The sequence below is a fragment of the Nematolebias whitei genome, chromosome 14 (genome assembly GCF_014905685.2).
Source record: "Nematolebias whitei isolate Nwh7 chromosome 14, NemWhi1, whole genome shotgun sequence".
Lineage (NCBI taxonomy): Eukaryota > Metazoa > Chordata > Actinopteri > Cyprinodontiformes > Rivulidae > Nematolebias > Nematolebias whitei.
The window spans coordinates 30,108,071-30,131,615 of NC_056511.1; the positions used below are offsets into that span (position 1 = coordinate 30,108,071).

Below are 23,545 nucleotides of genomic sequence, written 5' to 3' on the forward strand. Positions count from 1 at the left end.
TTGCAAGTTCTCCCACTTAGAAATCATGGAGGGGTCTGAATTTTTTATCTTAGGTGCATGTCCACTGTGAGAGACATAATCTAAAAGAAAAATCCGGAAATCACAATGTATGATTTTTTTTAATAATTCATTTGTGTGTTACTGCTGCAAATAAGTATTTGAACACTTGCCAATCAGCAACAGTTCTGGCCCTCAAAGACCTGTTAGTCCTCCTCTATAACGTCCACCTCCACTCCACTTATTATTCTAAATTAGAAGCACCTGTTTGAGGTCGGTAGCTGCATAAAGACACCGGTCCACCCCACACAATCAGTAAGACTCCAACTACTAACATGGCTAAGACCAAAGAGCTGTCCAAAGACACCAGAGACAAAATTGTAGACCTCCACAAGGCTGGAAAGGGCTACGGGGCAATTACCAAGCAGCTTGGTGAAAAAAGATCAACTGTTGGAGCAACTATTAGAAAATGGAAGAAGCTAAACATGACTGTCAATCTCCCTCGGACTGGGGCTCCATGCAAGATCTCACCTCGTGGCGTATCAATGATCCTAAGAAAAATGAGGAATCAGCCCAGAACTACACGGGAGGAGCTGGTCAATGACCTGAAGAGAGCTGGCACCACTGGTTCCAAGGTTACTGTGCGTAATACACTTAGACGTCATAGTTTAAAATCACATATGGCACGGAAGGTTCCCCTGCTTAAATCAGCACACGTCCAGGCCCGTCTTAAGTTTACCCATGACCATTTGGATGATCCAGAGGAGTCATGGGAGAAAGTTATGTGATCAGATGAGACCAAAATAGAACTTTTTGGTCTTAATTCCACTCGCCGTGTTTGGAGGACGAAGAATGAATGGTCGGGGGCGTGGCTTCGCTTTGACGGGGTGCTGGCTGGTCGGCCTGATGTGACATTCGCGGTGGGCGGAGCTGTGTGTGTGTGTGTGGAGAGGGTGCATAGGTGGCATGCTGGGGCTTCTCTGGGCCTGTGGTGTGGGGCTGTTGGGGTGCCTGATCCTTGGTGCGCTGGGCTGGCCTTCCTCGGCTGCTGCTCCCTGCTGCTCTGGCTCCCGGCCTGGGGCCGGCTTGCGGTCGCTGTCGGGTGGGTGGGGCGCATGGACGGCCCGACAGAGGCTCTGTCGGGCTGTCTCTGTGTGCCTGTTGGGCTGTCTCTGTGTGCCTGTTTATGTCTCGGGTTAGGTTTTAGGTGGTCCCCTCTCTTGGATCAATTTGAGCCCTCCATTTAATGTGGGGTATTCTTCCCCCATCGCGCTCCCCTCTGGTGGTGGGCTCCCCTGCCATCGGTGCATTGGCGGCTCTCAGCATCTGGGGCTGGGTGGTGAGGTGTGTGCAGGCCTGCCCTGGTGGCTGCCTGCCGGGGCCTGGGTGCCCTGGCACTGTTGGGCCTCTGTTGGGTGGTGGTATGACCTCGGGACTCGGGGCTCGGTGTCCATGGCTGGATCTACTCTGGAGGGCCGGGTTGCCGGTGGGGCCTGTGGATTCATCGCTGCAGCCTCCTGGGGTTTCTGCATTGTGGTTGCTGAGGATCGCCCGGGGGTTCCCTTGGCTTCTCTCTCTGGGGGGTGCGGGTGTCCCTGTTGGGGGAATCCCGGAGCTCTGAGCTTGGGGACCGCTGTGTGTCTGTGGCTCCGGTCTTCCCTGTGTTACCACTGTGTCCTGTGGGGGTGGGTCTGTGGGTCCCCACATCCACTATTGAACATTTTTATGGAGAAACCTTATAGTGACAAGCATGTTCACACAGGTGTTTAGATTCAGGTGTTTATCAGATACACACTCAGTTAGGTTGTGGTGACCACAAAATATATCTTTTATTACCATGTACTTTATAAAATACTTTATGTTGTAAGTATCATTATATATGTTGGTGAAGATTCTCAGTCATCCAGGACAAACAGTTTTGTTTTAACTGTTTGACTCCCACCATCCACTGGAACACAAACTCTCTGTCATCAGAACTTTACAACATCGGGCCGAATGCGTCCCCACGAAGACAGAAGGGAAGGAAAAGGAACTGAAACACATTCAAGAAGCTCTCCAAACATGTGGATATCCTAAATGGGCTTTTGTAAAGTCAGAGAGGAAATCTACAAAACACACTAATAAACAGAAAAAGGAGAACAACAGACGTAAAAACATTGTCATCCCTTATGTTGCTGGAGTATCAGAGAAATTCAGAAGGATCTTCAACAAACACAACATCCCAGTACATTTCAAACCCAGCAGGACTCTCAGACAGAGGCTGGTCCACCCTAAGGACAAGACACCCATACACAAACAGAGTGGTGTAGTGTATGCGGTCCAGTGCAGCGAGGACTGTCCAGACCTCTACATTGGAGAAACTAAACAGCCTCTTCACAGACGCATGACTCAACACAGGAGAGCCAGCTCCACAGGACAAGACTCAGCTGTTCACCTCCATCTCACAGATAAGGGACACTCTTTTGAGGACCAAAATGTGCACATTTTGGACCGAGAATACAGATGGTTTGAGAGGGGGGTGAAGGAAGCAATTTATGTAAAAAGAGAAAAGCCGTCTCTTAACAGAGGAGGAGGCCTCAGATTCCCACTTTCAAAAACATATAATGCAACTTTAAAACAGATCCCCAGCTGGTTTTCACACCTGATGGGAACAGAGGGGCCTCGACTGTGAATTAGAGGAACAAAGACCTACTGTTTTAGGTTTTTAGGTGTGAACTGCCAATCTACATATGTGTGTGTGTGTGTGTCTTATGTGTGTGTGTGTCTTATCTCACTCAGCCTTATAACCTGTATCTCTCACTCTCTGCTCTTTGAATTGAGAAAGCTCCTCGGATGAGGAGCGAAACTTCTTCTGTTACAAATAAAGTCCAGTTGTTTTTGTATTGAACGCTTTTTGAATTATATATGTTGTTTTGTTGTTGTTATAAGTATCATTATATATGTTGTTTGTTGTTGTGGTTTCTCGGTTTTGTCTTTTTTCTCTTTCTGCAGGTCTAGAGGCAGACTTCAATGATTTTGATTTGTGATCTCTTTATACCGCTCTCTCTCCTCTATTCCTATCTCCTTCTTTATCTTTTAACCCTTCTCTCACTTTTCTGCTTTGTTTTCGTCTTTGTTTTTCATCCCCGTGTCCATTACATCTGAAACAAGCTCAAAGCAAATTCTAATAAAACTTAATCTATATATCAAGTGGAGCATTAAGGCCAGCTATAATGCTCTGCTTGTGAAAGTAAATCTTTTGGGCATCACTTTGACACTCAGACAATAATTGTAAGTGTCACAATGCCGGACAGGACAAGAGAAAAAAAAAAAAAAAACTAAACAGGAAGTTTGAGTTTCCTTTGAGATATTTGGTGACGACTCCCCGTCTCCTTGTTTTATCTTATAAAGGATTTATACTTTGTAACGAGTTGTTTTTAACCTCTTTTGGCTAATGTGATCTTAACTCAACTTAGATTTGATTCAATGTTTTTAATCATTTTAATCATAGATTCAATCAATCTGTTTGCAAAACTTCTGTCAAGTATCTGCAGCAAATGATAAATATGAGTTTTTTGGAAGAAATGTCAAAACTAGGAATGCGCGATATAAACGGTACACGGTAGAAACGATAGAAATTTAGCCTACGATATAGATCTGTCTTCTACCGGCTAACCGCAGTAATGCTGTGTCTGAAGTAAAATCAGAGTTGTCAGTTTAGTCGTTACTTTTTTTGGTTGAAAACTGTGCGCAAGTGGCTTTAAAGTCTTTTTTTCGAGAGCTAAGTAGCAAAGCTACAAGCTAACTAAGGCTGGCTTGCTGTAGAGTTGCCGTATTCTGACGCATGTGCAAAACGCTGTGTTACGTCAAAAGTTTTTTTTTTCCCCCGTCAAAAGTTAAAGTAAGCGTTGGTCATCTTTAGAGAAACCTGCTCTCTGATCTGTGATAAGAACGCTGTGTTATGTGATTTTACTGCAAGACCCTCTGGTCAAAGTCACAGTCATTTTGTGTCAGCTCTTCTTAAAGCTGCTCTGTTGCTGTTCATTTCTTAAGTAAGACTGGAAACTGTTAAGAGTTAACAACATATTTTTTTGTTTAAAACATATGGCTAAAACTACATTTGATATCTTTTGCACTGTTTTGCACTACAAGAAAGAAGCCTAATACTTGATTTGTTTATTATTTAAAAACTCTCTGGACCTAGTAGTGGAATTTTCTTAATTCAAAATAAATTATGGCAAAAGGACACCCTATGCTTTTTTTGAAAAGTTTTAGAACAAAAACAAATCGCAATATATATTATTATCGCCACCCTTCACAGTACATATCGTGATATGAATTTTATGCCATATCGCACATTCCTAGTCAAAACTGCAGTAAATTCAAGTTTTTGAAACAGTTTTATTATAATATGGTGGCTGGTGTTTGAGCATACTACATCTACAACATTTATGTATGACTGTTTTATTTGCTTTAAAAATAATTGTTTTTTGACAGCAGAATGTCAGGTTGTCCAACTGCAGAACAGTTCTTTAAGCTGTTATGCCAGTAATTTGGCATAATAGAAGTAGCAAAACAAACAGAATTCTGCATTTTTTTTATATGTCTTTTACTGATAAACTGACTAATCTTTAAAAAAACTTGATTTTAAGCACAATTTTACAAAACGTTTTCATAAGCAGTTCATAGTTATGCTTCCAACTTGAAAGACTGAGTCAAAAGTAACTTATTCTCATATGTTTCAAAAATATTAATTATAAAATAATTTTAGCTTTTCGGTTTGTTTATTTATTTTATTTTTATTTTTATGTGCTTGTTTTTGAGGTTGTGGGTGTCTTAAAAGCTGTCCTGAATTCAGCCTCATTGGCTCATAATCTTTGAGCTGAAATAGATGTTGCCCTGTTTCTCTGCCTTTATTCTGTTAGAATTTTTCTCTAGGTTTTTTTTTTTTTGCAGCATTTCAAGTATTCCCAGTTTTGTTTCTGTACATCAGTAGTTTGAATACAGACTTGTATGCAATGCTCCATCTAACCCTCATCTAATTCGCTAGGCCGCCTTTATCATCTTGGCCCCTATGGTAAACGCAATCGGGGAATAGTCGGATAAAACCTGCACTCCCCACAGAGATCTGGGTGATAGGGTCCAGTAAACGATATCAAAGTAGATCTGCGATTATCATCATTTTTACTAAGTAAAAATAAATGCATAAATCTAAATGTATAGAGTTTAGGTATGTGTAGAAAAATTGTACCACTAGTGGTTTTGTTTGTTATACTTTGTGTATTTCTTGTCAGAATTTTTTTAACATGTTGAACCTGTCTCTTAGCAACAACTAGAGGAGGAAGCGGCAAAGCCGGTGGAGCCCGAGAAGCCAGCGACCCCTCCCCCAGTGGAGCACAAGCACCGCAGCATAGTTCAGATCATCTATGATGAAAACAGGGTAAGTTGTCTAGACATGCAAACTGAAAGCTTAATTTTTTCAAAGTCTTTGCATAAATGGCAACGCTGATTCATGTGCTTAAATCAAACAGCAGCAAAATAAGAACACGTGTTTCCCCATGAATCATCACAGCAGTGGATAACTTTAAGTTACTTAATGTAACTCTGGTTCTTTGATAGAAGAGTGGGGTGTTTCACTATGGGGAACGCTCTAGAATAACCTACTATGGAAGCTCCAATGACATCACGTCTGTCTGGGACAGACCCTTTGAGTTGTGCTCAGGGCTCTGCCCTCATCATGATACCACGGTAAACTGATCACCTCTTATTAGTTCTAGGACGGTTTCTTTTAGGGATGCACAATATTTGATTTTTGTCCAATATCCGATATGCCGATATGTTAAAACTTATTTGATCGATAACCAATACTGATATTTAATATACGTTCCTTTGTCAGAACATAGCCCTCTTATTTAGGCTTATTTGCTACAAAAATTGTACAACATCTGTAAGAGCTGGTGACATATATTCAGTAACAGCCATATGATATGCATAGCACTTTAACTTAATATTAAATGAAAAGTATTAAACGTTATTTATTAGCATTAGCCACCTGCGATGTCGTCTCACTTGTTGAGGCTTGTTCCAGGTTCCCAGCTGCAGTGTTGGATCCTCTGCACTCCTGTGCATGAAGGACAGCCTTTTTAAGTTCAAAGTTTTTGTCTATCCATTTGTGCCGTAAGACTAATTATGCTAACGGGGCTAACACGACGTCCAAATGTCTGTGGTAAAACTCACCCAACAAGTTGTGCTATCGGCTATTAGCTTCTCAATGACGTCTGAAATGACGGCTTGTAACTCTGGTTATGTCTGAAAAATATCTCCAACTGGGACGATGTAGCGAGGCTCAATGTAGTCCATAAATCTTCGGAAGCCGACATCCTCGCCAACGAAAAATAAAACTTCCACAATGCCAACATTTTGAATTTTCCTCTCCACCGTGAGATCAGGTAGGCGCATGTGACGTCATTGCGTTGTGCTGCCGTTGCAACATCCTCACGTTGTGCTGCCGCTGCAGGCAAAAACGTCTTTTATATCGGCGAGTTATTTTAATGGAATGGCCGATGTCCAATATTGAACTTTAACGCTAATGTCGGCTCATTCCGATACCATGTCGATAATTTTGTGTATCCCTAGTTTCTTTCAATGTCTATGCAAGGAGGATAGTGTCGACTAAACACCTCACTCTGTTATCAGAAAACCAGGGTTACATTAAGTAACCTAATGTTCTTTTTCTAACTTTGTTTGGTGTTCCACTAAGGGAGATAGAGCCCACTCCTGTTTTGCATGAAAGCTCTGAAACCAACAAGTGTCCTGAACCCGAATTAAGAGGGCTTTGAAATTCTGGTGTCCAGTATTGCATGAGCTAAGGATGGCTGAGCCACATTCAGCCTGTAAAAGTGCACAAACGTGTGTGGTGTGGCCCAGCTAGCTGCTGCACAAATATCCTGGACACATACCCCTTGAAACAGGACCCATAATGTGGCTATGCTCTTGGTAGAATGGACTTTCAAACCAATTGGTGGCATAGACCAATTGACCCTACATCTGTAACAGTGAATAATGGTCTCCACAATTCAGTATGCCAGCCTCTGGCAAGACACTTGTTTGCCTTTATGAGTGGTGGCTCAAGAAACAAACAGCTGGTCTGACTTCCTGAAGCCAGCTGTCCTGTCAACATATGCTTTCAGCATCCATACAGGGCACAGAGAGTTAAGACTTGGATCCTCTTCAGAGGAGAATGGAGGTGGGTGTAAAGCTAACCGCTCCACTGAACAACATCTGTACACAGAATTCATCACCTTAGACACAAAAGTTGGAATGGGTCTCAGACACACCTTAGAGCCCAGGTTCCCACTGCAGACAGGCAGGACTGATGAATAAAGCAGGTAAATCACTCACTCTTTTAGCTGTAGTTAAAGCTAAAAGCAGGGCTGTCTTAAAAGAAATAAATTTCATCCCTAACCCACACACTGGTTCAAAGCATCCACCCCCAGTGGAGCATTTGTGTCCGACACGGAGAAAAACAGCGGACAATGAGTGTTTTCCCATGAAGCAAAGAGAAATATGGCAGCCCTGACGTATCTCTGCCAAGTCTGCTCCACCACTTGAGGATGTGGAGTCCCCACTTCCCGTACAGTGGGTTGTCCCTGGGCAAAAGCGCTGCTCCTCTGTTCAGGATCCCCACCACATGGGTCACCTGGGCTGATAAGCGTCTGGTGCTGCTCCATAGGATTTATTCCCAGGCTAGTCTGTTAAGCTGAAGGGATTGTGTTCTGCCCTGACGGTCGATGTAGGCTACCACTGTGGAGTTACCTGTTTTCACTAAGACATGACGGTCCTTTAGATGGGACAAAAATACTTTCAAGCTAGGAAAACTCTGCACTTCCAGCATATATATGTGGAGACGTAACATTTTCCATGACCACACACTTTTCCCTACTCGGCTCAACATGGTCGCACCCCATCCTGTTAGGGATGCATCTGTTGTCAAGGTGACACTGGATGTTATTGCCCCCAGCTGTGCCCCAGTGGTGAAAACCATTGGGTCCCTCCATAGCTGGAGAGCCATCATACATGTCGGAGATACTTCTACTCTGCGATGAAAATGGCGGCAGGAGCACAGTTTCAGTGATGCGTCCCATCGCTGGAAATCCCTCATCATTAAAAGCCCAAGTTTCACCAAAGTAATTACTGAGATCATTATCTTGAGGAAGAGCATACAAAGTCTGAATGAAATGACTCCCCAGCTGAAAACGCACAACTCACTGGGAGAAGGTCGTGATCCTCCTTTTTGACAGCGTCACGTGATAAGAGAGGAAGTTTATTTTGGGATCCAAATATTCTGTATATTGTTTGGGTATCAAGCATCTTTATGTCCAGTTTATTCTGAATCAAAGGATTGTTATATGCCTTATCATCGCCTAAAGCCTCCAGTATACTGCCGCGTATGTCCGTTTACGCGTACGTATGCGTGTACTGTACGCAGAGGGTTCAGTCATGATACTCCAGCGTACACCCCGAGCAGCTGCAGAGCAGCTTCACAGACAAGGGGCGTTTACCTTCGGGACAAATTGAGGTCGCCGATTGGTCATTTACTGACACGTCTACTGGATTGATTGACAGGTCGGAAAAAAGAAAAAAGCGAGCGCTGGCAGCCTCCGCCACAGCGGTGTTCTGTGTTTATATGTTGTTGATAAAAAGATATAAAAAATAAAAAATAAACAGAGAGAGCTGGCTCTACAGCCCACACATCAGACCAGCCCACCAGGAAATCTCCAGACCCTCCCGCAGCCACGCTGGACCTGAGTTTAATTCGCTCGTGACAAATTCCTTCATTTCTCATCATTTCAATCATGGCATCAACCGAGGAGGAAGAGATCACTGCCTCTTGGCAAAAAACAAACAAAAGAAAAGGCCAGATCAGGGATGAAGAAGGGGAATTAAATACATTAGTGTCGCATACAAAACAGTCCGTTGCTTGGCAGTTTATTGTCAGAGTCAGAGTCAGAGTCAGAGTTTCTTTATTGTCATTCGCACCTCATGTGGTACATGTGGTGGAGCGAAATTATGTACACAGGGTCCCAGTTACATCCAACAATAAAATGTATAAGAAAAACAGTAATAACATCTAAGATATGAACTAAGAAAAACATCAACTAAATATACACTAAGCACTCATAACATAAAACATTGAACATCACCACAAACATGAACATGAGTCTGTGAGCAGATGTGCACGCATGAACACATCAACATTGAAACAGATCAGCAGCAACATGAAACAGATCAGCAGCAACATGATATGGTTTTTCACAGTGATTATTCTAGTTAGAGATTCATGAGTCTAACAGCCTCAGGGTAGAAGCTGTTCCTCAGTCTAGTGGTTCTACACTTAATGCTCCTTAACCTCCTTCCTGAGGGGAGTGGGGCAAAAAGTGTGTGTGCTGGGTGGGTGGGGTCCTTCATGATGCAGGTAGCCCTCTTCCTGCATCTGGAGGTGTAGATGTCTGTGATGGTGGGGAGACTGACTCCAACAGATTTCTGTGCAGCCTTCACCACTCTCTGCAAAGCTTTTCTTTCTGCAGCTGTGCAGCCTCCATGCAACACATTGATGCTCGAGCACAGGATGCTCTCCACTGCACACCTGTAGAAGGAGGTGAGGACTGAGCTTCCCAGACCAGCTCGCCTCAGCCGTCTGAGGAAGTAGAGTCTCTGATGAGCTTTCTTGATCAGGCTGGTGGTGTTGTTGCTCCAGCTGAGGTTGTCATTCATGTGTACACCCAAGTACTTGTAGCTGGAGACCACTTCCACCGCAGATCCTCTTATGTTCAGGGGGGTGTAGGTGTTTTTGTTCCTTCTGAAGTCCACAATCATCTCCTTTGTCTTCTTCACATTGATGTGAAGGTTATTCTCTCTGCACCAGCTCTCCAGGTGTTCCACCTCCTGCCTGTAGCTGGACTCATCATTGTTTGTGATGCATCCCACCACCGCTGTATCATTTGCAAACTTTACAATGTGACAGCCTGGATGGGTAGCTGCACAATCATATGTGAGCAGAGTAAACAGGAGGGGGCTCAACACACATCCCTGAGGAGAGCCAGTGCTGAGGGTTATGGTGGAGGAGGAGAGGTTGTGGATCCTCACTAACTGTGGTCTGTTTGTTAAAAAGTCTAGTACCCAGTTGCAGATGGAGGGGCTTAGTCCTAGTGTGGATAGTTTGTCCATCAGGGTTTGGGGGATCATGGTGTTGAAGGCGGATGTGAAGTCCACAAAGAGCATACGGACGTAAGAGTTTTTCTGCTCCAGGTGGTTGAGTGCAGTGTGGACCACAGAGGAGATTGCATCCTCTGTTGATCGGTTCTCACGGTATGCGTACTGATGAGGGTCCTCGTTGATGTTGATGGTTGTTTTGATGTGAGTCATGACCAGTTTTTCGAAGCATTTAGCGACTATCGGGGTGAGGGCCACTGGCCAATAGTCATTCAGACCAGTCACTGTAGAGCTTTTTGGGACTGGGATGATGGTGGCAGTCTTCAGGCAGGTGGGAACTGTCTCCAGGGTAAGTGAGGTGTTAAAGATGTCTGCCAGCACCTCACAGAGCTGATCAGCACATTCCTTCAACACTTTTCCGGGGATGTTGTCTGGGCCAGTTGCTTTGTGCGGATTAATCCTCCTGAAGGTACTCCTTACTTCTGCTGAGGTCACGCTGAGATGCTCTTCATCCGGTGGTGAGGTGAGTCTGGTGCTGGGTGGTCTGTTCAGGTCTTCAAAGCGTGCATAGAACTTGTTGAGGGCATCAGGCAGAGATGGGTCTTTGGGACATTGTTCACTCCTTCCTTTATAATCTTTTATGCACTTAATGCCCCTCCACATGCTCCGAGGGTCTTGTGAGATGAATTGACCCTCGATCCTCTGTGCATATGTGGCCTTGGCCCTCTTAATACCAGCAACCAGCTCTTTTCTTGTCCTACTCAGCTCCTCTGAGTTTCCAGACCTGAAGGCAGTGTTCCTGGCTTCCAGCAGGGTACGCACCTCTGCATTCAGCCAAGGTTTTCTGTTTGGGTAGCTTTTAACATTTCTGATAGTGGAGACTGTGTCAGTACATGTACTAATGTAACCCAGTACTGAGGATGTGTATTGGTCAAGATCAAGCGAACCTCCATTTTCAGCAGCTTCTCTGAAAACCTGCCAGTCTGTTCGATCAAAACAATCTCTCAGTATGGGGCCACTGTCCTGGATCCAGCATTTAACTTTCTTTTGAACCGGTCTGGAGCGTCTCAGCAGGGGCATGTAAGCAGGAGCCAGGAAGATTGAGATGTGGTCTGACAGTCCTAGGTGGGGGCGGGGTTCGGCTTTGTATGCATCTTTTACGTTCGTGTAAACACGGTCCAGCGTGCGGTCTCCACGTGTCGGAATCGCCACATGCTGATTAAAGCTTGGGAGACAGTCCTTTAGATTCACGTGGTTAAAGTCTCCGGCTACCACGTAGAGAGCCTCGGGGTGTTTGTTCTGCAGCGAGCTGATGATATCATGTAGCTCCTGCAGTGATTCATTAGCATTAGCGTCCGGAGGAATGTAAACAACTGTGATAAAAGTCACTGTGAACTCTCGGGGTAGATAATGTGGCCGACATTTCACTGTTATTTGCTCCAAAGCCTTCGAGCATGAGCTATTTACAACAGTACAGTTCGTGGACCAACTTTTACTCACGTAAATGCACACTCCGCCCCCCCGTGATTTCCCCGTTAGCTCGCTGCAGCGGTCCGCTTGAAAAAAAAGTCTGTCATCCAGCTGGAAGACTGAGTCCGGCGTTTCACTTGTAATCCACGTTTCTGTGAGGCAAAGCACTGCACACTTCTTCATCTCTTCTGAGGCGCCCGCTCTCAGACGAAGTAAATCCACCTTGTTGTCCAACGAGCGGACATTCGACAGAAAGAGAGACGGCATGGGGAGTTTACCGGCTTTAGCGTTAGCTCGTAGCCTCACCATAACCCCCGCCCGGCATCCTCTCCTCTTAAGCCGGGAGCAGCGCTTCCTCTTCTGCCCGCTGGAACGCCTCTGCTGCAGCTTCCAGGTAGATGACTTTATTGTGCGACACCACATACGCTTATGCGGTCGTAAAAATTGGAGCTTTGCACGGAGGGTACGCTGGGGGGTACGCACGTACCTCTGCGTACGTACGTGCGTACCTCTGCGTATGTACATGCGTACCTCCGCGTATGGATGTACGCGGCAGTATACTGGGGGCTTAAGAGTCACAGATTTCCTGCTCTCACATTAGGAAACATATCAAATAATCGTCTATGTATGAGAGTATTCTGATGTTGCACGCCCTCAGCGAGGACAGCGCTGCTTTCACACACATGCTGAACACCTGCTGTGCTAACGAAAGCCCAAACGGGATGGTTTGAAACTCTGTGGATGAATGGTGATGTGGAAATAAGTGCCAGATTGATCTTTACAAATCTACTGGATGGATGGAGCGACATTGTCTTGTGTGTTAACATTCTGAAGGTATATCTGCCTAAATGTCTGTTTAACACATGAAGATCTAATATGGGGCAGAGGATGTACCATCTTTCTTTGGGATTAGAAAATAGAAAAAAAATGAATGGCTGGTGAGCTTCCTCGTTTGGTATTACTCTTACAGCTTGTTTACTTAAGAGAAGCAATCTCATCTTCTAGAAAGTGTGCTGAATCTCCGTTGGCTGTGGAGAGTACAACACCATTTAATCTGGGCGGCTTTATGTTGAACTTGAGTAACTCCAACAAATTATGGTCAGAACTTATGATGGAACTGCGCATGAGCACCATTTTTCCACTTGCGCCGAGAGCGGTCCTCCGACGTTGCCGCAAGGTGACGTCATTCCTGTGCTGCTGCTGTGCTTTTCACTGAAAGAGTATGAGTGCCCTCTGTTGGGCACAAGGTTTAATAAAGTTTTTTTGGTTTGGTTTTACCTTTATTGTGGGGTGCGTTCTGCCCTTAGCAACATGCCAGAATGCTGGAATGCATTCTTTGTATTTTATTGTTTGCCTCAGAATAAATTGAGGCATATTGATGCGCTGGTGAGTGTTTGGACACTGAGGGAGTGCTGTGGAGTGCGTGTTGCACAATTGGTTCTTGGTGACACTGTTTTCTGCCTTACATTCTCCTCTCTCTGAACATGAGAGGACTGAATAAACAGCACTCCACCTGAACTGGGAACTGCAGGAGTGTGTGAACACTGGCAGAGATACGACATTCCCTCTTCTGCCAATTTTCTCCTTTTCATTGGAGGTGTAAAATGTGGGGGTGCTAGGTTGTCCATGTTTTCTTGCCTTTGCTGGGGTGGGATGGGCATTTCCTAGTGGCCACAGCTGCCAGGGATTGCTTGCCCCAAGGCCTTAGGTTCTCCTCCTTATTTTTCTGGGTTGGTGACCAGCTGCTGGTCTGGGAAGCGTTGGTGCCACCTGGCTGCCACCTTGCTACTGCAGCGGACATTGCAAACCCAGGTCTGGATTCCTGCGTGGATTAGATTTGTATGGCAAGGTTAAAGAGGCAGAGGTTAAAGGCCTCACTCTCCTGTTTCCTAAGGGTGCTTGTCTCTCTCATCTTCTCCTAGGCCAGGCCTAAAAGACCTTTGGTTGGGTCATAGGCTGCGTCCATAATCTCTGCCTTCTAGGAGTCCCCCAAGCCTGAAAGGCTAAGCCACAGGGCCCATTCACCCACAACAACAAGCCCCATGACACAACTGCTGACCTGGACAGCTCCTCTGGATGAGTGCAGAATAATATAACTCTGGATGAGTGCAGAATAATATAATTTACAACACAGATTTCAATGTGGGGTTAGCTGACCAGAGTCCAACTGGTGGCCCATCTTCTCCAGTATTTCAGCTTGATATGTTGATGATGGTGTGACTGCATTGAAAGAACACACTGACTGTCTTATTTTATAATAAATTGACATGGTGAGGTGATCTGATTTAGCTGGGATATAATTGTTAGTGGAATCTGAAATTGACCTGTAATTGGGGTGGTGGTGATATGCCATGAGGGCTTCACAGCTGGGGATTTGGTCAGCCCAAGCTCATCCATCCCCTGTATGTCCAGCTTGGAACAGCCCTTGGTGGGAAGCCTGCTCCTAAGAGGGCTTGACCAGTAACATTTCATTTCCCTCATACCAGCTGGGACAGCTAGTAAAAGCTGTTGGATCCGTGTAGAAGCAGATGGGAGCCTCTTACCATCATTCAGATCTTGTTCTGTCCCCTTTGCATCTTGAATCACAGGCCAGGAGATGCTCAGTTTTGAAGTCCCCTGTCTGCACTGGAGATGCCACCCCTGCCTCGCTGTGTGGCCTTGAGTATGGAGCTAGGAAAGTGGAGTCATCCTTCTCCTCCATATCAACCTTGTCAAGGAGGTCGGAGTTAGCCTCAACATCCACTTCTTTCTGACCAGTTTCAAATTTCCCGCCGTCCTCCAGCCCTTCAAAAAGTGGTGACATGACTGGTGATCCCTCTTCCATCGTGTCCGCCTAACTCGTGGTGTTTCGCGGCTGATGGTCGTCACTTGTTATCGTGATTACGGACAATCACCAGGCACAGGTCTTGGCTATTCGCAACTGCCAGTCTCAACCTACTTTTCAGGATTTTCTCTGGCATGAAGGAGCAGTGAGGACACGCCTGTGGGTTTTCTAGAAATGCTCGTGCTTGTTTGGCACTCATGCATGCTTTGCACATTGGAATGGTTCACTACCCGAGATGGAGGTCCCACACGACACGGGGCATGGGTGGAATACAGCCTCCTTGGCACTGGGTTCTAACCTTTTGGTGGGGGGTGCAGGGGATTTAGCTTGTTATAACACATTAGCTATTCATCGTTCATCACTGTTCATAGCGCTAGCAGCAGGGTTAAAACTGAGCAAACAGCTTAGGCTAAAGCAGCTTGCTGTAACACGTTAGCTAGAAACAAACATTAAAGCTAGCAAGCTAATGCTACACCGAAAGAATGCTAGCTTGCATCGACACGTTAGCTTAAAGCTGCTTTTTCATTGATAAATGTGACTTAAGTGCTCTAAGTGCTCTTGTCTTATTGGTTCTTCTCAGGTGGATGTGATTTCCACTGTGGCTTGTTTCCCTGCTCTGTGGGCAGGATCATCAATGCAAAGTGAGCGGTATCGTAACAGGTCATTGTGTTTGAGCCACTCCGCCTGCTGTGGTTCTTAATCGCCCTATAATCTGATCTCAATTTCTTTAGCTTATCCCGGCACTGCTTATAAGTCCGGATGTAGCCATGCTATGCCATCATCTTCAATATCTCTCATGGGCTCATTTATTGTGGCGCCATCCAGCTCACCTGAATCTTAACATCGACCAATAAAGTTATAAAGGTCTATACTTCATCATTAGTCCACAGCACTCTTTTTCAAGCTTTCATACCAGAAACTTAACACAAACAAGACACACACAAGACGATCAGAGAGGAAATTGACATAGCTCCGCTGGCCAGTCTGGCTACTATTTGCTTACATCAAAATCGACACATCGGAGCAGTTCGCATGGAACCACAAACAAAGTGGTCCCATAAACTGGGCTGAGTGGGGGTGGGTACCAGCAGTGAGCAGGTCCTTAACTAGTGCAGTGTGGTGCGGAACCAATTGTAGAGACAGTGACAAAGCACCATAAGATACACCTGCAAATTCTTAGTTACTTAAAACCGAGGAGTAGCGGGAACAATTCGCCTTGACGTGGTTACCGCTCCTGAATTTAGCAAAGATCAATTAATCAATCAACCTTTATTTAGACAGGTAAATCCCATTGAGCCTCGAGGACTCCTTTACTAGAGAGATCTGATTTCAACAAAGAAAGATGACAACAAAGGACAACAGCAACAACAATAAACAATTATAAAAAGTCATAATACAGTTTTTTTTTTTTTTTTTTTACAAATAGGATGGCTAAAAGGAAAAGGTAACAAAAAAACAAAAAACAGCTAGATTCTAAGGTGAATGTAGAAAACTAAAAACAGGAACATGTCTGCATTGGTCCTTGCCAGGAGTCCAACAGATTCTTAAAGCCACTTAGAGAGGTCAAGGCCGAGAGCTTCAAATCTTTTTGTAAGATATTCCAGGAAACAGGAGCAGAGTAGGAGAAGGCCCTTTTGCCTAGTTCAGTCCTCATGCAGGTGGGGCCGAGATGGTGTAGAGGCAGGGCAGCCGGCTTGGGACCCGAGAGTCCCAGGTTCGATCCCCAGTCACTGCACATCACGTGGCGTCTCTGGGCAGCACGTCTAATCCCCAAAATGTCCCCCGGGTGCTTTCAATAGCTGCCCACTGCACCACCTGGTGGTGGATGGGTTAAATGCAGAGACTAATTTCGCCATTGTATGGAAACATACAGTGCTGACATTGTGATGACATTATTATTATTATTATTATTATAATGTCCTGAGAGCGCACACTGTAGCTGCACTCACGCAGAGACATGTAGGAGGAGATGTAAGAAGGTAGCAGACCAAGAAGTGATTTAAAGATGAAAATGTACCAGTGAGAGAGTCTGCGTGAAGTTAATGATGTCCAGTTAACCAGTGAATACAGTGTGCAGTGGTGGGTACGATAATCACAGCCAGTTATGAATCTTAGTGCACCATGATAGACAGCATCCAACATCTGCAGGGTTCTTGTAGGAGCGTTCATGTAATTAATGTCACCATAATCAATTGAGGGAAGGAAAGTCACAGATACAAGGCGTTTTCCAGCATTCAGGGTTAGACAGGATTTGTTTCTGAAAAAGAAACCCAGTTTAACTTTCAGTTTCTTTACCAAGTTTTCCACATGGAGCTTAAAAGAGAGATGTGAGTCGACCAAGATACCCAAATATTTATAGGAATCAACAAACTCAATGGGGACACCATTTGAGGATAAAATCGGAGGAAGAACTGCTGGGACCAACTTCCTATTTGAAAAAAGCATCCCTTTGGTTTTGTCGGCATTTAGGACAAGTTTGAGGCGGAACAAATCAGTCTGGATGTAGTTGAATGCAGAATTCAAAAGCTGGAAAGCCTTAGCAACAGTTTTAGCTCGCCAATAAACAACTGTGTCATCAGCATAGAAATGTATGGATGCATTAGGGATGTTTTTACCTACATTATGTATGTAGATTGTAAAGAGGGTGGGTCCTAAGACTGAGCCTTGTGGTACACCATTGTTGACTGTTAAATAACTGGAGGAAGTACCATTATGTTGAACACATTGCCTCTGGTCTGAAAGATAGTTAGAGAACCAACCAATGGTGTGTTCTGAGAAACCAATTTCTGAGAGTTTATGACACAAGATGTTATGATCCACAGTGTCAAAAGCTTTAGACAGGTCTAAGAAAAGTGCAGCACAATAATCCTTAGCATCCAGTGCTTCAACAACGTCGTTAAGAACCTTCAGTGAAGCAGTGGTTGTGCTGTGTTGTTTCCTGAAACCAGATTGACGGGGAGGTAAGATGTTAAATGAGTCCAGGTAATTTTTGATTTGAGAGTTTATCAGTTTTTCTAGAACCTTGGCTAAAATGCAGAGTTTAGAGATTGGTCGATAGTTGTTCAGTGAGGTGGGGTCACCTCCCTTCAGCAAAGGAAGAACAAAGGCTGTTTTCCAAGTGTCTGGGATGGAGTTTTGTCTTATGGAGAGGTTGAAGATGTGGGTCACAGGGACTGTGATGATATGAGCAGCCAGCCTTAAAAAATAAGGTGGAAGTTCATCTGGACCTGCAGATTTTTTAGGGTCAAGATCTTTTAACAGTTTAATAACCTCACTGACTGAGAATGGAGAAAAAGAGAAGCTGTGATTAACTGAGGATTGACTTGTAGGAGGGATTTGATTTGTAGAAGTTTGGTTATTAGGGGAAGTGGCTGATCTTCCATTAGTAACTGTGTCAAATAAAGAACCAGAAGCAACAAAATGTTTGTTGAAACAGTTCAGGATCTTGTGCTTATTTGACACAGGAACAGAGTTAATGAGAAGTTGTGATGGGAGGTCAGATGATTGGGGGGTGCCTGAGAGAGATTTGATGGTTTTCCAGAATCTGTTAGGGTCATTTAGATTTTTGGAGGTCTGAGATAAGAAATAGTTGTGTTTACTTAAGTACTTTAGTAAGATACTTCTCATGAAGTACCAACTCACTCAGCATGATTAAAACTGAAGCTGGGAACAGCGTTCAGCGACATGCTTCTTTACGGGATGCATGGGAACTGTTTTAATAGCTAACCTCGCTTGCCTGAATGACCTGCGAGAGCTTAGTTGTAGTTTCTCACAGGAAGAAAGTTAGTGTAGGAGGTGGTCAGTTGACATTGGTATTATGATGGGGGCAGAGCCCTGAGTACAGCACAACCGGTCTGTCTCAGACAGATGTGATGTAATTTGAGCTTTCATATTTGGTCACACTGGAGCGTTTCCCATAGCGAAACACCAAACAAAGTTAGAAAAAGAACGATTGTGTTCACAGCCAAGCATATTATCTTATATTATCTTTTAGCAACTGAGTCTGTGTTTCCCCTACATTACACAAGCGGGGTGCCCTGCCCGCGCCCCGCCTACCAAACCTAACTGCACCCCCCCCACCCCCATTAGCACTGACATAGGGTTAAGCTAGTGCCGTGCAGTACTAGCATATAGGCTAAAAAGTTAAAAGCAGCACTCACCTGCCTCATCCTTCACGCTGAACAACCCACCCTGCTCGAAAATGTCGGTACAAACAGCACACAGCTCAGCTGTCTGTCTCTCCACCCCCACCCCACGCTTGTACAAATAGCGCGCAGCTCAGATATGTGTCTTCCCCCCACTGCAGTCAGTTCAGTTTTTATCCAGCTGTGTTAACTTCCAGCCATAGAAAACTGAATATTGTCTCCTGTAGCTGTCGGCCTCATTTGTGTCTCAGTGCACTGAAATGTAGAAATGTACCTCCCACCCCCTCACAGCAGAACAGTGAGAGGAGGGTGTCTTAGTGGTGGGGGGTGTCACTGGAGTTCATCGCTGTCAGACAGCGTTGTGGTTAGGGAGTGTGCTGAGACACACACTTCTTCCCAGTCAACCATTAAACCCTTAAAAATGTCAAGCTGCTCAGGCCACGTGCAGCTTTCAGTCTGGCAGCTGTGGTTGTTTGTCTCAGTCTGTTGATGAGGGCCTGTGAAATTACACAGCGACTCATTATGTTCCTAATGATCTCGTATGAGCTCAAACTCTTTGCTGATCCAGGAAAAATATCCTGCCAGACCCAGAAATTATAATTTTTTTGGTACCATGTATTGCTCTTTTCTGGAGAGTGCAGCTATTCGCTTTATAAAATGTTGGAACTCGTAACTTAGGAACAGTTTCAACACATAGATGGTTAATTGTAAATAAAGAAGGCACCAGCTTATTCTTTAAGTTTGTTATCACTCACTGCTGAAGGTGAAAGTAGATTGTTTTTGTGTTTGCTGTGTTACCAAAATATCTAACCTATTTACCTACCTACAGTATAACCTGTCACATAACCTGTGTAGTATATGTTAGTTATGTGCAATATATATCATGTGTATTTAACCTTATATTACTAATTGTGAAATACTTATTTATGCAAATTCGTCCTACTTGCACCATTATATTCCACCATGTTGTTGTTTACTATATTTCTTTTGGACCGTGTAAATATTATATATTTTTTTCACGTTTTGGTACTTTATTTTGTACCCTTATTGCATGCTTTAGTACTTTTTGTTTGTTTTTAGTGAGTCAAATCATTTATTCTCATCCTGAACATTTCATTGCATTGTTGACATTGTTAACCTGCATATGACAAATAAACAACATAACATATCTTTAGAACCGCTTAAGAGGTTTTAACAAAACTCGCAAACTAATCATTGCGTTTACATCAGAAAATTAATACCTTTTAGAGTAAACTCCATTTAAAATGGACGCCACAGCTAAGCAACTTTTGCAAACACAAAAATGGTTTTGACTCTGTCATTTTTACAACGAGTTAAAATGTTCTGTGATATTAGCTGATAGTCATGCTGAACTCATACTTTAAGCACTAACTGATCACGCAATATGTTTTTAAAGTTTAGCCAGTACACATTTGAATCATCTATATTTGTTAGCAAAAATATCAAATGAAACTGGACAGATCTTCATGAAACTTTCAGAAAGTAAGCACTAGAGCTGTTGTAAACAAATATTGTAGTAATCGAGTGATCTATAGATTATTCTGACTATTAATCGGGTAATCGAAAACAAAATTAGTCAGGTTCTGCAGTAACTACCGTACTCATTTTATGAGTGATATAAATACACGAAAAAAGAACATGAAATAAACAACCCATTTAATTCCTCTTTTTAAAATATTTTATTGCTTAAATTGAATTATTTTTAAACATCACATAAAAATCTAAATGCTGTAAAATAATTTTTATGGATTGGAAAACTGAATGGAATGTACAAAGTAGGATCTGGAAGGAAGGACATCATTTGGATTGAAGGTGGAGATGATCTTCTGGAAGCCTTCATCTTCCACCATTGACAGCGGCCGCATGTCTGTGATGATCATATTTAAAATGCTGTTTGTGAACTCAGCTGCTGCACAACCCAACATCCTGAAGCTGTCCAACGTATGACTCTGCCATTCACTGAAAAGAAAAAGAACAACATTATTATTTGTTTGTTTGTTATGCCTTAATAAATTTCCAAGTGTACTTCACCGGATATTATAAAATTATTTAATATTGTTAGGTAATCTACACTTTCTGATGACCCTGCTGCAATCACAGTAACATTAGTACAGTGCCTTGCTAAAGTATTTGGCCCCCTTGAACTTTTCAAACTTTTGCCACATTTCAGGCTTCAAATATAAAGATACAAAATTTTTTTTTTTGTGTGAAGAATCAACAAGTGGGACACAATCGTGAAGTGGAATGAAATTTATTGGATGTGTCAAACTTTTTTAACAAATCAAAAACTGAAAAGTGGGGCGTGCAATATTATTCAGCCCCCTTTACTTTCAGTGCAGCAAACTCACTCCAGAAGTTCAGTGAGGATCTATGAATGATCCAATGTTGTCCCAAATGACTGATGATGATAAATAGAATCCACCTGTGTGTAATCAAGTCTCCATATAAATGCACCTGCTCTGTGATAGTCTCAGGGTTCTGTTCAAAGTGCAGAGAGCATCATGAAGACCAAGGAACACACCAGGCAGGTCTGAGATACTGTTGTGGAGAAATTTAAAGCCAGATTTGGATAACATCCCAAGGAGCACTGTGCAAGCAATCATATTGAAATGGAAGGAGTATCAGACCACTGCAAATCTACCAAGACCCGGCCTTCCCTCTAAACTTTCATCTCGAACAAGAAGACTGATCAGAGATGCAGCCAAGAGGCCCATGATGACTGGATGAACTGCAGAGATCTACAGCTGAGGTGGGAGAGTCTGTCCATAGGACAACAATCAGTCGTATACTGCACAAATCTGACCTTTATGGAAGAGTGGCAAGAAGAAAGCCATTTATCAAAGATATCCATAAAAAGTGCTGTTTAAAGTTTGCCACAAGCACCTGGGAGACACACCAAACATGTGGAAGAAGGTGCTCTGGTCAGATGAAACCAAAATCGAACTGTTTGGCCACAATGCAAAACGTTGGTTACGTACTGTAACCCCAGATTCTATGAATATAAGCGTAGCCCTTTAAGGCCTTCGCTTTAGTGGGTTTATCCCGTTATGCAGAGCATAAGCACTGAAAAAAATTAGTCCACGCCCACCTGCTGTGTGGGCCCTACCCGGTCCGTATAAATTACGTTAAGAGCGGGAAATCGGCTCCCAAAATAGCTTTTTTCTTCAGCCATTTAGGAGCCAGTGAGGCCCGACGCTTAAAGGGCTACGCTTATATTCATAGAATCTGGGGTTACAGTACGTAACCAACGTTCTATGTCATATAAGCTTCGCCCTTTAAGGCCTTCGCTTTAGTGGGTAAAGGGCGAAGCCGATGTGGTCCTCGCCTCACTGGGTCCATTCGAACACAGTAAGAAGCGGAAGCTTGCCCAAAAAACGTCTTGTCACTCAGCTCCCCATGTGCATAACTACGCATCGCGTAATTATGTGCCATGCACAGACGCATGTTGTGTAGCTATGCGTTCTGACAAAGCATGAATACCCCGGAAAACTTTCAACGGGAAGAAGAAGTTGAAAAGAGGGGGGGGGGGGGGGGCATGAACCAACTGGTTCATGGCTGAACAGTATAAACAGATTAATGTCCATAAATTGATTATAAATCAATTGAACTGATTGGTAACAATAATCATGAACTGATTAGTGACAATATAACCAAAATCACAGACACGACTTGTGACTGATAACAACATCTCACACTGTAATGCATGCAGACAGAAGTGAGCTTAAACAGAGTTCCATGAGAACAACAATATTCATTCTGTTAGAGCACTAAGGACAGAATGTGTCATGGAACGAGCCGTTACATCACGTAGGTAAAAGCGAATAAATGAGCAGGGTGTTGACCATGCAGCCGCAGTGCAAATGTCCTGCATTGACAAACCATTATGCAGAGCAGTCGAAGATGCGATACCCCTGGTCGAGTGTGCTTAGAGGTTGACAGGAGGCTCTAAATCTGATGCTCTGTAGGCTTCAGAAAAGGCCTCACACAGCCAGTGTGATAAGCGCTGGATGGATAACGGCGACCTGTAGAAACATCTCTATAATGCACAAACCATTGTTGAGTTTGAAACGCATTGCAGCTGTGTGCGTTATGTAACACGTCAAACGCCCGCACCGGGCAGAGAAGATGAAAAGATGCTTCCTCTTCTGATCTGTGGGGGGGAAAAAACCCCTCCAACGATATCACTCTTGATTTAAAAGAGCTCGTGATGTTTTAGGCATAAAAGCTGGGTTGGTCTTAAATCAGCTGAGCTGCCCGTCAGCCTAATTCTAAGGCATGACGAAGCAACAGAGAGGGCAGATAATTACTTACCCTCTTAGCGGGTGTTAAAACCAGCAACAGGGCTGTTAAAAGAGACAAGAATTTAAATGAAACCTGATCCAGAGGCTCAATTGAAGCTTTGATCAGGGCTCGCAGGACCAGCGTTAAACCCACTGTGGAAAACAAGTGGGCGTGAAAACAGGCCTACATCTCTGTACACCTTTTAGAAACCGCTTCATCAGCGGGTGATAAAAGCTGTTCTGACTCCAAACCCTTTGTGGCAGGAAGAGATGGCTGCAATCGTACGTTAAAGCGTACTGAAAGCCAACTCCCTATCCATCAGCTGTTGTAGAAAAACAACACGCCGCCTAAAAGGCATGAAGTGGCCTCTAAACCTTCTCTGTGCACCAGCGCTGAAAAGCCGTCCCCTTGATGTGTACAGAACTGTGGTAGATGCAGCACGTGAATCTTGAATTGTGCACACTATCTCCTGAGGGAGACCCATCCTCTAAGTGGAACCGCTCAGCGGTCAGACCCACCGGTGTTGACCTATTTCTGGGTAACTCTTGGTCGCTCCTCCTGCCTGAAGGAGAGCATCCTTCCTCCATGACAGTTCCACGGCGACCCAACAACAGAC

At 44.0% G+C, this 23,545-nt stretch overlaps 1 protein-coding gene across 1 annotated transcript in view; it reads left to right on the forward strand.

Moving 5' to 3' along the window:
- ncor1 (nuclear receptor corepressor 1) overlaps window positions 1–23,545 on the forward strand; it is a 179,127-nt gene that overhangs the window by 41,925 nt on the left and 113,657 nt on the right. The window contains exon 6 of the mRNA XM_037688038.1: window positions 5,303–5,416. Coding sequence (XP_037543966.1) covers window positions 5,303–5,416 — 114 coding nt within the window. The remainder of the gene's footprint in view (window positions 1–5,302; window positions 5,417–23,545) is intronic.